The 12,644-nt window shown below is 39.9% G+C and overlaps 1 protein-coding gene across 1 annotated transcript in view; it reads right to left on the minus strand.

Moving 5' to 3' along the window:
- The window catches only part of pik3c2a (phosphatidylinositol-4-phosphate 3-kinase, catalytic subunit type 2 alpha), a 98,040-nt gene that overhangs the window by 81,968 nt on the left and 3,428 nt on the right, over window positions 1–12,644 (minus strand). Inside the window, exon 2 of the mRNA XM_061894502.1 lies at window positions 3,952–5,158. Within this exon, the coding sequence (XP_061750486.1) occupies window positions 3,952–5,088 (1,137 nt within the window). The 5' untranslated portion in view covers window positions 5,089–5,158. The remainder of the gene's footprint in view (window positions 1–3,951; window positions 5,159–12,644) is intronic.

A 12,644-nucleotide genomic window follows, 5' to 3' on the forward strand; every position in this document is an offset into this window, starting at 1 on the left:
AAAAAAATATATATATATATACACAAATATATATATATATACAAATATATATACAAATATATATATATATATATATATATATATATATGCATACAAACAACTTTTCCATATGAGTTGGGAAATTGTGTTAGATGTAAATATAAACGAAATACAATGATTTGCAAATCCTTTTCAACCTATATTCTGTTGAATGCACTACAAAGACAAGATATTTGATGGTCAAACTCATAAACTTTATTTTTTTCAAATAATAATTAACTTATAATTTAATGGCTGCAACATGTGCCAAAGTAGTTGGGAAAGGGCATGTTCACCATTGTGTAACATCATCTTTTCTTTTAACAACACTCAATAAATGCTTGGGAACTGAGGAAACTAATTGTTGAAGCTATGAAAGTAGAAATTCTTTCTCATTCTTGTTTTATGTAGAGCTTCAGTCGGTCAACAGTCCGGGCTCTCCGCTGTCGTATTTTATGCTTCATAATGCGCCACACATTTTCGATGGGAGACATGTCTGGACTGCAGGCGGGCCAGAAAAGTACCCGCACTCTTTTACTACGAAACCACGCTGTTTTAACACGTGGCTTGGCATTGTCTTGCTGAAATAAGCAGGTGCGTCCATTATAACGTTGCTTGGATGACAACATATGTTGCTCTAAGACCTGTCTGGACATTCAGCATTAATGGTGCCTTCACAGATGTGTAAGTTAACCATGCCTTGGGCACTAATATACCCCCATACCATCACAGATGCTGGCTTTTGAACTTTGCGACTATAACATTCCGGGTGGTTATTTTCCTCTTTGTTCCGGAGGACACCATGTCCACAATTTCTAAATATAATTTGATATGTGGACTCATCAGACCACAGAACACTTTTCCACTTTGCATCAGTCCATCTTAGATGAGCCAGCGGCGTTCCTTGGTGTTGTTGATAAATGGGTTTTGCCTTGCATGGCAGTTTTAACTTGCACTGACAGATGTAGTAACCAACTGTAGTTACTAACAGTGGTTTTATGAAGTGTTCCTGAGCCCATGTGGTGATATCATTTACACATTGATGTCAGTTTTTGATGCAGTACCGCCTGAGGGATCAAAGGTCCGTAATATAATCGCTTACGTGATTTCTCCAGATTCTCTGAACCTTTTGATGATTTTACGGATCGTAGATGGTAAAACCCCTAAATTCCTTGCAATAGCTCGTTGAGAAATGTTGTTCTAAAACTGTTCGACAATTTGCTTACAAATTGGTGACCCTCGCCCAATCCTTGTTTGTGAATTACTTAGCATTTCATGGAAGCTGCTTTTATACCCAATCATGGCACCCACCTGTTTCCAATTAGCCTGCACACCTGTGGGATGTTCCAAATAAGTATTTGATGAACATTCCTCAACTTTATCAGTATTTATTGCCACCTTTCCCAACTTCTTTGTCACGTGTTGCTGGCATCATATTCTAAAGTTAATGATTTTTTGCAACAAAAAAAAAATGTTTATCAGTTTTAACATCAAATATCTTGTCTTTGTAGCATATTCAACTGAATATGGGTTGAAAATGTTTTGCAAATCATTGTATTCCGCTTATATTTACATTTAACACAATTTCCCAACTCATATGGAAACGGGGTTTGTACATACATACATACATACATACATATATATATATATATATATATATACACACACACACACACACACACACACACACACACACATATATATACATATACACACATATATATACATATACACTGCATATACATACATACATTACATTTATACATATGTATATGTATATATATACACAAACCCCGTTTCAATATGAGATTGGAAATTAGGCTAGATCTGTGTTTCTTAACCTTGTTGGAGGTACCGAACCCCACCAGTTTCATAAGCTCTTTCACCGAACCCTTTTTTAGTAAAAAAACAAAATGGTTTTTTTTTTTTCAAATTCAAGACAAAGTTATGTTTTTTTTACCGGTGCATAAAATGAACCGTGCATGAACATCACCTTGTTCAAAGTGCAAAACCAACACAGTGCTGTGCATTTCCTAACACACCTCATTTGCACCTGGTCTGCCAGAGAACAAGAAGACGTAGCAAAGGTGATCAGTGCTACTTAAGTTGGTAACGCTGATGTTCAGACCCCTCCAGATTTTTAAACGTATTTGAATTTTTCGATACAGATTCTTCGGGTTGGTTTGAGGCGTGACAAATTCCCATGCGTTCCCAAGTGTTTCATCATGCATTTACTTGGTAATCAAACACAAGCGGTGATCCAGACGTATAGAGGTGATCCGAACTAAGAAGACAGCCTGGAGATACTCTTCCATCGTTTGGTCATGTGTCGCCATCCCGCTGAAATACGTCAACCAGGGGTGTTTACAGAGCGGCTCGGGCCCAAATGCAGACTGAGGCTCTTTTAAAATGGGCCTGTGTCACATTGTAGAAATAAAATACACCACCAAATAACAGCAAAAATGGAAGAAGAGCCAAAATGCATAATGTAATGGAAACAATCTAAAATGTTAATATTAATAACACATAGATTTGCCTTTAAGTAAAAGTATTAGGGATGCATTGTATTTCTTTTTCAAGTCGATACTAATTTATATGATTTTTTTTTTTACTATGTACATTTAAGTGGAGTTTGTGCACACGTAAAGGTAAGAAAGACTCAAACAAGGGTAGATTTGACAAAGTGTACCTGCTGACAAAAGCCAGTATGTTCAATGACTGTAATCATTTCCATCATCATTTCCATGTTGAAATCCCGGCTCGTTTTAGCCCTTGGGTCGTCTCTCAAACTATTTGCATTTTTGAAACACGGCCGTGATAGGAACGAGCCCGGGGCCTTTTACTGCAGCTTCTTTGGCAGCAGGCGTCTTACTTAGGCTTTCAAAACATTGTCGTAGGGATGCCAGTGTTTTAGGTGGCTGATAAGGTTTGATGTGTTGAAGCGCAATATTTTGACTTGTGGAATGTATGCAGAACAAATAGTACAAATAAGTCTTCCTCTGAAACAGTGAAGAAGTCCCACGCAATGTTTGTTTACAATGAGATCAGGGGAAGTTTATGTCAGCTCTGCGGGAGAAAATGAGCACTGAGTCTACTCACCCTAACCCACCTACAGTGCAGTAGAGGAGTGGTTCTCAACCTTTTTTCAGTGATGTACCCCCTGTGAATTTTTTTTTTAATTCAAGTACCCCCTAATCACAGCAAAGCATTTTTGGTGAAAAAAAGAGATAGAGAAGTAAAATACAGCACTATGTCATCAGTTTCTGCTTTATTAAATTGTATAACAGTGCAAAATATTGCTCATTTGTAGTGGTCTTTCTTGAACTATTTGGCAAAAAAATTATAAAAATAACTAAAAACTTGTTGAAAAATAAACAATTGATTAAATTATAAATAAAGATTTCTACACATAGAAGTAATCTTCAACTTTAAGTGCCTTCTTTGGGGATTGTAATAGAGATCCTTCTGGATTCATGAACTTAATTCTAAACATTTCTTCACAAATATCAATATTTATGGAACATGTCCACAAAAAAATCTAGCTGTAAACACTGGATATTGCATTGTTGAATTTCTTTTCACAGTTTATGAACTTACATTCATATTTTGTTGAAGTATTATTCAATAAATATATTTATAAAGGATTTTTGAATTGTTGCTATTTTTCAATAAATATATTTAAAAAGGATTTTTGAACTGTTGCTATTTTTAGAATATTTAAAAAAAATCTCACATACCAATTGGCATACCTGCAAGTACCCCCAGGGGTACGCGTACCCCCATTTGAGAACCACTGCAGTAGAGGTTAGCTCACCTTATTGACATTAGCTGCACACTTCTTCTGTTTGTTTGACATTGTCAATACTGCCACAAGTGGTGGAAAAGTGTATTACAACTGAGTGCCATATAATGTGTGTGTTTGTGTGTGCCTACCTGACAGTTGGGTTTGTGCTGCGAGGAGCTTCCTGGGATGTTGAGGGAGTGACTCCTTGTGACAGCGGCGCCCAACGACGCCCTCCTGTGCTGCGAGCGAACCGAACTGGTTGACTTTCCCTCAAGTGGGGAGTCACCGCTACTACATTTGCCTTCGCTCTCCAGCACCGCGTCCCAAGGGTCACCTGCAGGAGGCCCCGGCGCAGCCGGCGATCCTTCCTCGGGCGAAGCGCTCGCTTCCTCGTTCTCAGCCTTGCGCTTTGTCAACGGGTCCAGGTCCAGCCAGTCGAAGCGGCTGATGCAAGGGGGTTCCGTCACTACCTGCGGCTGGGCTGCAGGGTTGGGGGCCAGAGACGCGGAATCTAGGTCAGTGCAGGCCGATTTGCCATTCTTCAAGTATTCCGAGGTGCTGGCAATCTTATCGAAGAGTTTGGCCATCTCGGGGTCCACGGCGGGCGGCGGCGGGAACACCATGGCGGCGGTGGCAGCAGCGGGCTGGATGGGAGTGAAGGCCAAGAAAGATGGCTGCTGAGCTGGCAGCGCAATGAAGGGCGACATAGCCGGAGTGAAGCCATTCTGAAATGGCCCCGGCTTGGGGAACGGGGTAGAAGGGAAAAGCGTTGCGGGCTGATGGTTGGGAGTGGACACACTGGAGCTCGTCGGGGTGGACAGGATAGGTGTCCACTGGGGGCTGTGGAAAGGGGAGGAGCTACAGGGATGGCCGGGGTAGGAGGCGCTGAGGTTGAAGCCCAGCAACGACGACGGGCGGGTTACTTGGCTGTTGGCCCCAAAGTTCTCATCCAGGAGAAGCTTTTCTAGCTCCTCATTGGTCAGCTTGTCTACGTCGATATCCCTGAACTTGTTGGGCTCCGACGGTTTCTTGGTCTCGGGGAAGAGGATAAGGTCCTTTTCTGGTCGGGCGGTGAAGGGTGAAGGGCGAGGAGCAGCAGCGGTGGCAGTAACGCTGGCCGACTTGGACAGCTTTGACTTGGGGGAGGACGAAAGCGTGTGTCGCTTCTCCCGCCGCAGCTTTGCTAAAGCCTCTTCCTCCATGCGGAGGGCTTCCTCTTTACCGACGACCCCCTTAGGTGGGGGGACGTCCAGCTTAAGGCCATTACCACGCGATATCTGGGCCATTGTGTCAACTTGTAGGTGCCATGGGAGTGACGGCTTTCACACCAGGACTGCAGGGCAAAGCCTCACAAACCTGGAAAGAGAAGAGACACCTTTAATTCGAAATGAATGGAAAAATCCCAGTCATTGCTGAGAAATTAAAAAGGTGTAGGATTAAATAAACTGAGCTTCTTCCTACTCCTTTTCAGGCATGTTGACTAGTGCAAGGGTAATAAGCAAGTGATGCTCCTCCTCAATAGACAGTGTAGGAGTTTTTTTGAGTTTTTAAAAAGGGACCGTAGTCAATGTGGTCTGTAAATGATGCAAGACGCTTGTCCCCACCAAGAACAGTAACACCACACCACCACCGGGCTCACCCTTTAGAGCACAGCACTAAACCTGCGGAATATAGTTATTTGCAGTTTTCTCAATGTTTACATTTTAACACTATGCACTATTTTGTTGCATTTTATCAAACATTTCTTACATATTCCTTATTTAAGAACCTTAATTTTAAGAGTTTATTCTTAAGGATTCAATGTGATTTTACTATTTTGTTGACACATTTCCTTTACCTTCTGCCTTTATAGCTGAGGATAAACAGAGAAAGGGTACATTTAAAATAAACATCCATCCATCCATTTTCTACCGCTTATTCCCTTTCGGGGTCACGGGGGCGCTGGCGCCTATCTCAGCTACAATCGGGCGGAAGGCGGGGTACACCCTGGACAAGTCGCCACCTCATCGCAGGGCCAACACAGATAGACAGACAACATTCACACTCACATTCACACACTAGGGCCAATTTAGTGTTGCCAATCAACCTATCCCCAGGTGCATTGTTTACATTTAAAATGTTTTTTTCCTGGTCCTTATTTTCGGTAATAAGAAATACCAATAATTATCGATATCGACCAATATAAAACACTGATATCGTGATATGGTTTACAGCCACATCGCCCAATGTGCACGAGCCACTTTATTTAAAAAATAAAATGTATGAAGCGTTCAATACCACAAATTCACTTGATTTACAACAATACTTAAAAAGATCATTTATAGTCAAAGTATTGGATTGTGACCTGAAATCGCATCGAGATTGGAGGCCAAAAATGTTGATCAGGGCGTCCCTAAATGAAACCATTAGAGGTTCCCTCTTCTTGAAAGCGGTAATCATTCTATATTTGTATCGATTAGGTGTGTTAGAAAACATGACAGAACATAGAACACCATGGGAACAGTAAAGGAGCATCCTCAAAGTGTTCCCACAAAGTTGGAAGCATACGGACAGATTGAGAGCGGAGTCCTTTAAGGCGAGTGCTGCGTGGATTTTCCAGGAGGTTCTAACCTCGGGTCCAAACATGCACCAAGCGAGACCGTAGCGGTGCTCAAAAGGACACTTGTCAAAGCGAGCATTCATGAAGGCATCACAGGGTTGAGCGAGTTCCTTCTCTCACCACTCCTGAGCCGCCCCCCAACCCCCCAATGTGGTGGAGGAGGCTGGCGGGCGGTGGATCTGGCCTCGTTGTGCAGCTGAAGAATTTGGCCGACTAAGCAACCTTAGGGGTCTCTCTCGCGCTTCCCTTGGCAAGCGGCGTGGCCCAAGATTGCGTTATCAGCTGTGCTAGCACTCGACGGACGGCAACAGCGTGGCTGCACTTAATAAAACATAAAAAAACTGAACTTGAAACAAAAAACACCTGCAGAAAAGTCCCAGGTCATCATCTATATACCCCTGCTCATTTCACTTGAAGCATTGTTGTAGTCTTTTCCGTTAAGTTGAATGTGCCAGTCTTGGCTTTTGTTGAGTTCTACAAAGTATCTATACTGAAAGTATTGTAGTTACTATACACCAGATGTTTGATTTTACCATGCATTTAGTTGTAATTTTCATTAGGGGTCTTGAAATTGCCATGTAAAATCGCTAATGCTAATCAGTGGCCTGTATATGGCATATCCATTGTAAATTAGCATTGTGCGGTGCGTCTCAATTTTTTTCCTTTATGCCCACCGGGGTGAGAAAAACATTTTGCGCCCACCAGGTCTCGACGATACATAGCATGATTTGTCTATAAAATTGCTACAAGTACATCTCTGCATAACATTGTATTCTTACTAACAATAAAGACGAAAAAGAAAGAAAAATAGATCAACTTAAAACAGAAAATTATGTTTTATAGTAATAAAAATAATATGTTTTTAGTTTGGAATAGAAAAGATTTAAAGTGCATTTATCTTCCTGAAATAAAATAAAAGATCTAAACTATAAAAAATATTTGACCTACTTGAATCATTTGATGCTGAAAAAATATTTAAATAAACATAATAAATACATTTAAATTGTTCAGCAACTCAGGAGCACAGTATACAAAACACATTAACCTAAAAGACAAAAATGATTAAAACAATGTGCTATTTTTTGTGGGGTTTTTTTTTTTTTAAACAAAATGAGGAAATCATGATTAATAGCTACAATGAGCAGGTTTTCTAGTGCACAGCTTTTTGAGGCGGGGTTTAACCATGATACTTACAAAGCATGTTTCCTCGGGTCACATTCTCGCTCATCCGTGCTGTCGGACATTGGCCGAGAGCTAGTGGACAGTCGAGGACGGAGTCAGCTCTCTTGGTTGCTTTGCTGTCTGTTCTCATCTTTACCCGTGTTTATTTCTTTCATTTTGTTCTTTGTCTTTGCATGGTGGAATCATACGTATTAGTTATTACTATTTTGGGGGTTTTTCATTGTGTTTTACTTTTGTAGCTGTATGTACAAATGTCGCAGCTGAAATGACAGCTGGTTGCATCAGCTCTGTGCTCTTTAATGTCTTTTATGTTCTTAAATCTTTACCATTTGTTTTTACCTTGTATTTTATGGACTTATTTAACTTGCACTGCAACCACATCAGTTCCAAATTGTGGGATAAATAAAGTCTATCCTCTTTTTTTTCCAGTCACGATCAAAAATAAACGTTATAACTATTATATAGACTCACCGGTCACACCATTTACTCTTGCCTTGTACTTACTAGCCTATTTTGACAAGAGAGTTCTGTGTAAAAAGATGTGGACTAATTACAGACATCAGAGCAGGCGGTATAACATCAACTGAGAAGAAATAACACTTGAGAATTTAGGAATTGGTACAAAAGAGCTGAGCAGAGAAGAGAGAGCTGGCAGAGAGCATGAACTCGAAATGCCCATGTAAATATGTCCGCCAACTTGTGACATCAGAAATGACCCACTGCAAAACACAGCGTTCAGAGGCATCCAGAACTGCATGAACCTTCTGAATTGACGTTTTGGAACGGTTTAACATGAGCATCCAACTTTATAACAACATCTGTAAGTCAGAAAAGTGGAAAACCAGCCTTGGTTCCTTTCAAGGATAAAAACGTCAGCTTGTTATCGTTCAAAAAAGCCCATGGCTTGAGTTCCAATGATTCAAAGACAGCTTTACAATTACTTGAACACAACTCTTTTCAGCATTTCAGCCAATATTTGCGGATGGATCAAAATATCTGATCACAGAGTTTGTACAAATTAAGAACAACTAACCATTCGGCAGTGTTTACATTCGATTGGCAATCACAGCAGCACTACAACACGAGATATTGTCAATGAAATATATGAAATATTGTTCAGGCTTGGTTGGGTAAATACCAGCGTAAGGTTCCTATGGGTTCCGGCTCACACAGGCATAACGGGCAATTAATTGGCAGATCAGCTGGCAAAGCAGACACTAATGCTAGAGCCGCACAGAGAAGTACCTCATAGTAAGGCAGAGGCAATATCATTAATCAAAAGATACCTTTTAGTGGCAATTACAATGGGACATGAGTACAACAGGAAAACACTTCCATGCAATACAAAACACAGTAGGAGCGGGAAGAACTGTCAGGGGCAGCACAAAAGAGGAATGAATCATATCAAGTATTAAATTTGGAGACCAGACTCAATGCACCTTATAGGTAAAACCCAACATTATATGAAAGGTGCAATGCGATAAAGTGAGTGGAACAAACATTCAATCATTGTGGAAAATACAGTACAAAAAGGAGTCAACTAGACGTTAGACGACATGGATAGAAGGATATTATTCTCAAAGGGGTACTCAGCAGCAAACAAGAATGTTAGTAAAGTTTCTAGAAGAGACGGATTTATGCAAAACAATTTAGTATGGGAAGGTATATATTATCTATGTCTGTGAGAAAGGGAGAATGGAGGGAACTATGGTTCACACTCCAAAACAGTAGATGGCAGTAATGAATATTTAATGTTGAGTAACCCGACATAAAGCAAGAAGCAGCAGCAGCACCCATAAGAGATCTGAATTGAGACATACTTCAGACGTGAAAACAACATCAGTGTTATGGACTGTGCCACATTCCGGAAAATGCAAAGATCACTGTAACGGGCGCTTGTTTTTGTTCCTTGGTGATTTGACAATCCCACACAAAGTATTGTTCTAGTTTAACTTTACAGTCTGCAGCCAACTTTAGTCATGGTTAAAACTGTCAATGTTAGCACTTAGCGGGGTCAAAGTACACAACTTTAAAACTGGAAAATATGTAACTGGGGCATCTTTATAGACTTTGTACATCACTGAGACAAACTACACAACTTTCAGAGATTTTTGCTACAGTGGAATTCAAAGTTCATATTAGATGTCTCTAGGAGGTAGACCTTCATTTTTTTTTTACTTTAATTCAAGACCACAGCAGGATTGATGATCCCAAAGTGGTGTTTACATACATATTTTGTAGAAGTCTGACGATGAATCCATATATATTGATTTATGCTCCTAGGGTTCACAGATGCTGGCTTTTGAACTTTGCGACGATAACAGTCTGGATGGTTCGCCTCCCCTTCGGTCCGAATGACGCAATGTCGAATATTTCCAAAAACAATTTGAAATGTGGACTCGTCAGACCACAGAACACTTTTCCACTTTGCATCAGTCCATCTTAGAGGATCTCGGGCCCAGAGAAGCCAGCGGCGTTTCTGGATGTTGTTGATAAATGGCTTTCACTTTGCATAGTAGAGCTTTAACTTACACTTACAGATGTAGCGACCAACTGTATTTAGTGACAGTGGTTTTCTAAAGTGTTCCTGAGCCCATGTGGTGATATCCTTTAGAGATCGATGTCGGTTTTTGATACAGTGCCGTCTGAGGGATTGAAGTTTATGGTCATTCAATGTTGCTTACGCGGAGTGATTTCTCCAGATTCTCTGAACCTTTTGATGATATTATGGACCGTAGATGTTGAAATATCTAAATTTCTTGCAATTGCACTTTGAGAAACATTGTTCTTAAACTGTTTGACTATTTGCTCACGCAGTTGTGGACAAAGGGGTGTACCTCGCTCCATCCTTTCTTGTGAAAGAATTATAATTTTTTGGGAAGCTGTTTTTATACCCAATCATGGCACCCACCTGTTCCCAATAAGGCTGCACACCTGTGGGATGTTCCAAATAAGTGTTTGATGAGCATTCCTCAACTTTCAGTATTTATTGCCACCTTTCCAAACTTCTTTCTCACGTGTTGCTGGCTTTAAATTCTAAAGTTAAAGATTATTTGCAAAAAAAAAAAAAGTTTATCAGTTTGACCATCAAATATGTTGTCTTTGTAGCATATTCAACTGACTATATGGGTTGAAAATTATTTGCAAATCATTGTATTCCGTTTATATTTACATATAACACAATTTCCCAACTCATATGGAAACAGGGTTTGTACTGTATTTTACAGACTATAGATAAGCCGCACCCACTGAATCAATGTTTATTTTTGTATCTCCATTGTTTCCAAACGGTGTCTGCAACACGATAATAGGACGGCTGATCAAACAAAACAGAAGTCATCGTCATGGACCCAGTAGATGCGGAAGCTAGCTCTCCAATCAGCTAAACAAACTCAGTAACTCCATGGAATGTCTTGGTGAATTTACTAAGGAATTTACAAATACAAAATTAGTTCCATTGTAAGTTAATAATACTACTGCAAACACTTGTAAACGTTTTAGCATTATAGCTAATGCTAACAACGCTAGCTTTATAACATTACAATAGCACGTACAAAAATAAAAGAAAACATTGCTACAGAAATCACACGTGACGGTTTAGTAAGTAAGAATTGTTGTAGTTCTATTGTAAAACTTACAAACATTGCTTGAAATGTGATGGATGAAGAATTAATAAGAGTAGAAAAACTGTGGACAATTAAAATAAGGATCTGCACTACTACTTCCGATTCAAAGTTTTAAACAGCAGGAAAAACTCATTCACCATGGACCCGTCCATATCATGGCACCATAGCACAAACAATAACACACCATTTCAACAAAGGTAAGTATTGGTGTTGTACCATTCAGCCAATCCAATGTAACCTACCATGCCTGTCAACCTGCCTACTAAACTTTAGTAGGCAGTATGCCAAACTAACTGTCCTGTCCATTGTGTCCTGACCGACGCCCCGGGGTCGAATGAGACTAACTTTATACAACTATACAGTCCTTTATAACGCTCCACAACATTGTGGTCCTTCCAGGACCACTTCATAAAACCACTGTCAGTAACTACAGTCGGTCGCCTCATCTGTAAATGCAAGTTAAAAGTCTACTATGCAAAGCCAAAGTCATTCAGCAACAACACCCAGAAACGCCACAGGGTTTCCGCTTGTTAATCAACCTAAAATGTTGGTTGCACTTTATTCAAAAATGATGTCAATGCATTGGTCAATTGTTGTTTACTTGCTTGTTGGTATCCATAATTCATGTATACATCATTCCCTTACAAGAAATAACAGGACTATAGGATATTTCATCTGCAGTGTCCAGTATTTATTTCAAAGTCATACTAGTCCAGGGTTTCCCACACATTCATTTATTTGTGGCGGCCCGCCACGAAAGAATTACATCCGCCACAAATTTAAAAAAATAAAAATAATAATACTTTTTTGGGGGGGGCTTTTGACTCGCCCGACCGCTCAAAAAGCAATAGGACTGTCTGTGAATGGAGCTTGTAGTTAAATTTTATATAAATATGTAAATATTATATAAATATGTATATAAATATGTACAAATTGTACAAGTGTTGTAATTATATTCCAACTCCGCGTTCTTCTTGGTCATCGCCGCCGCCGCTGCCTCCCCCGCCTCCCATTTTACTGTCAATTTCGGCTGCCGAGTCTCGTTTTTTAATGTTTTCTGCTGGTGGTGTGCCTCTGGATTTTTTCATTGAAAAAATGTGTCTTGGCTCAGAAAAGGTTGAAAAACACTGATTTATTCAGAAAATATATCCATCCATCAATCCATTTTCTACCGCTTGTCCCATTTTCGAGGTCACTGGAGCAAATCTCAGCTGCATTAGGGCGGATGGAGGTGTACACCTGGACAGGTCGCCACCTCATCGCAGTTCAGAAAATAGAAATAATGACAAATAAAGATAAAATATTATTAACCGCAACATACAAGTGTAACAAAAAAAACAAAAACATTAGGATTTGTACAAACCCCGTTTCCATCTGAGTTGGGAATTTTTTTTAGATGTAAATATAAACGGAATACAATGATTTGCAAATCCTT

This window comes from Nerophis ophidion, linkage group LG03 (assembly GCF_033978795.1).
Source record: "Nerophis ophidion isolate RoL-2023_Sa linkage group LG03, RoL_Noph_v1.0, whole genome shotgun sequence".
NCBI classification, from domain to species: Eukaryota; Metazoa; Chordata; class Actinopteri; order Syngnathiformes; family Syngnathidae; genus Nerophis; species Nerophis ophidion.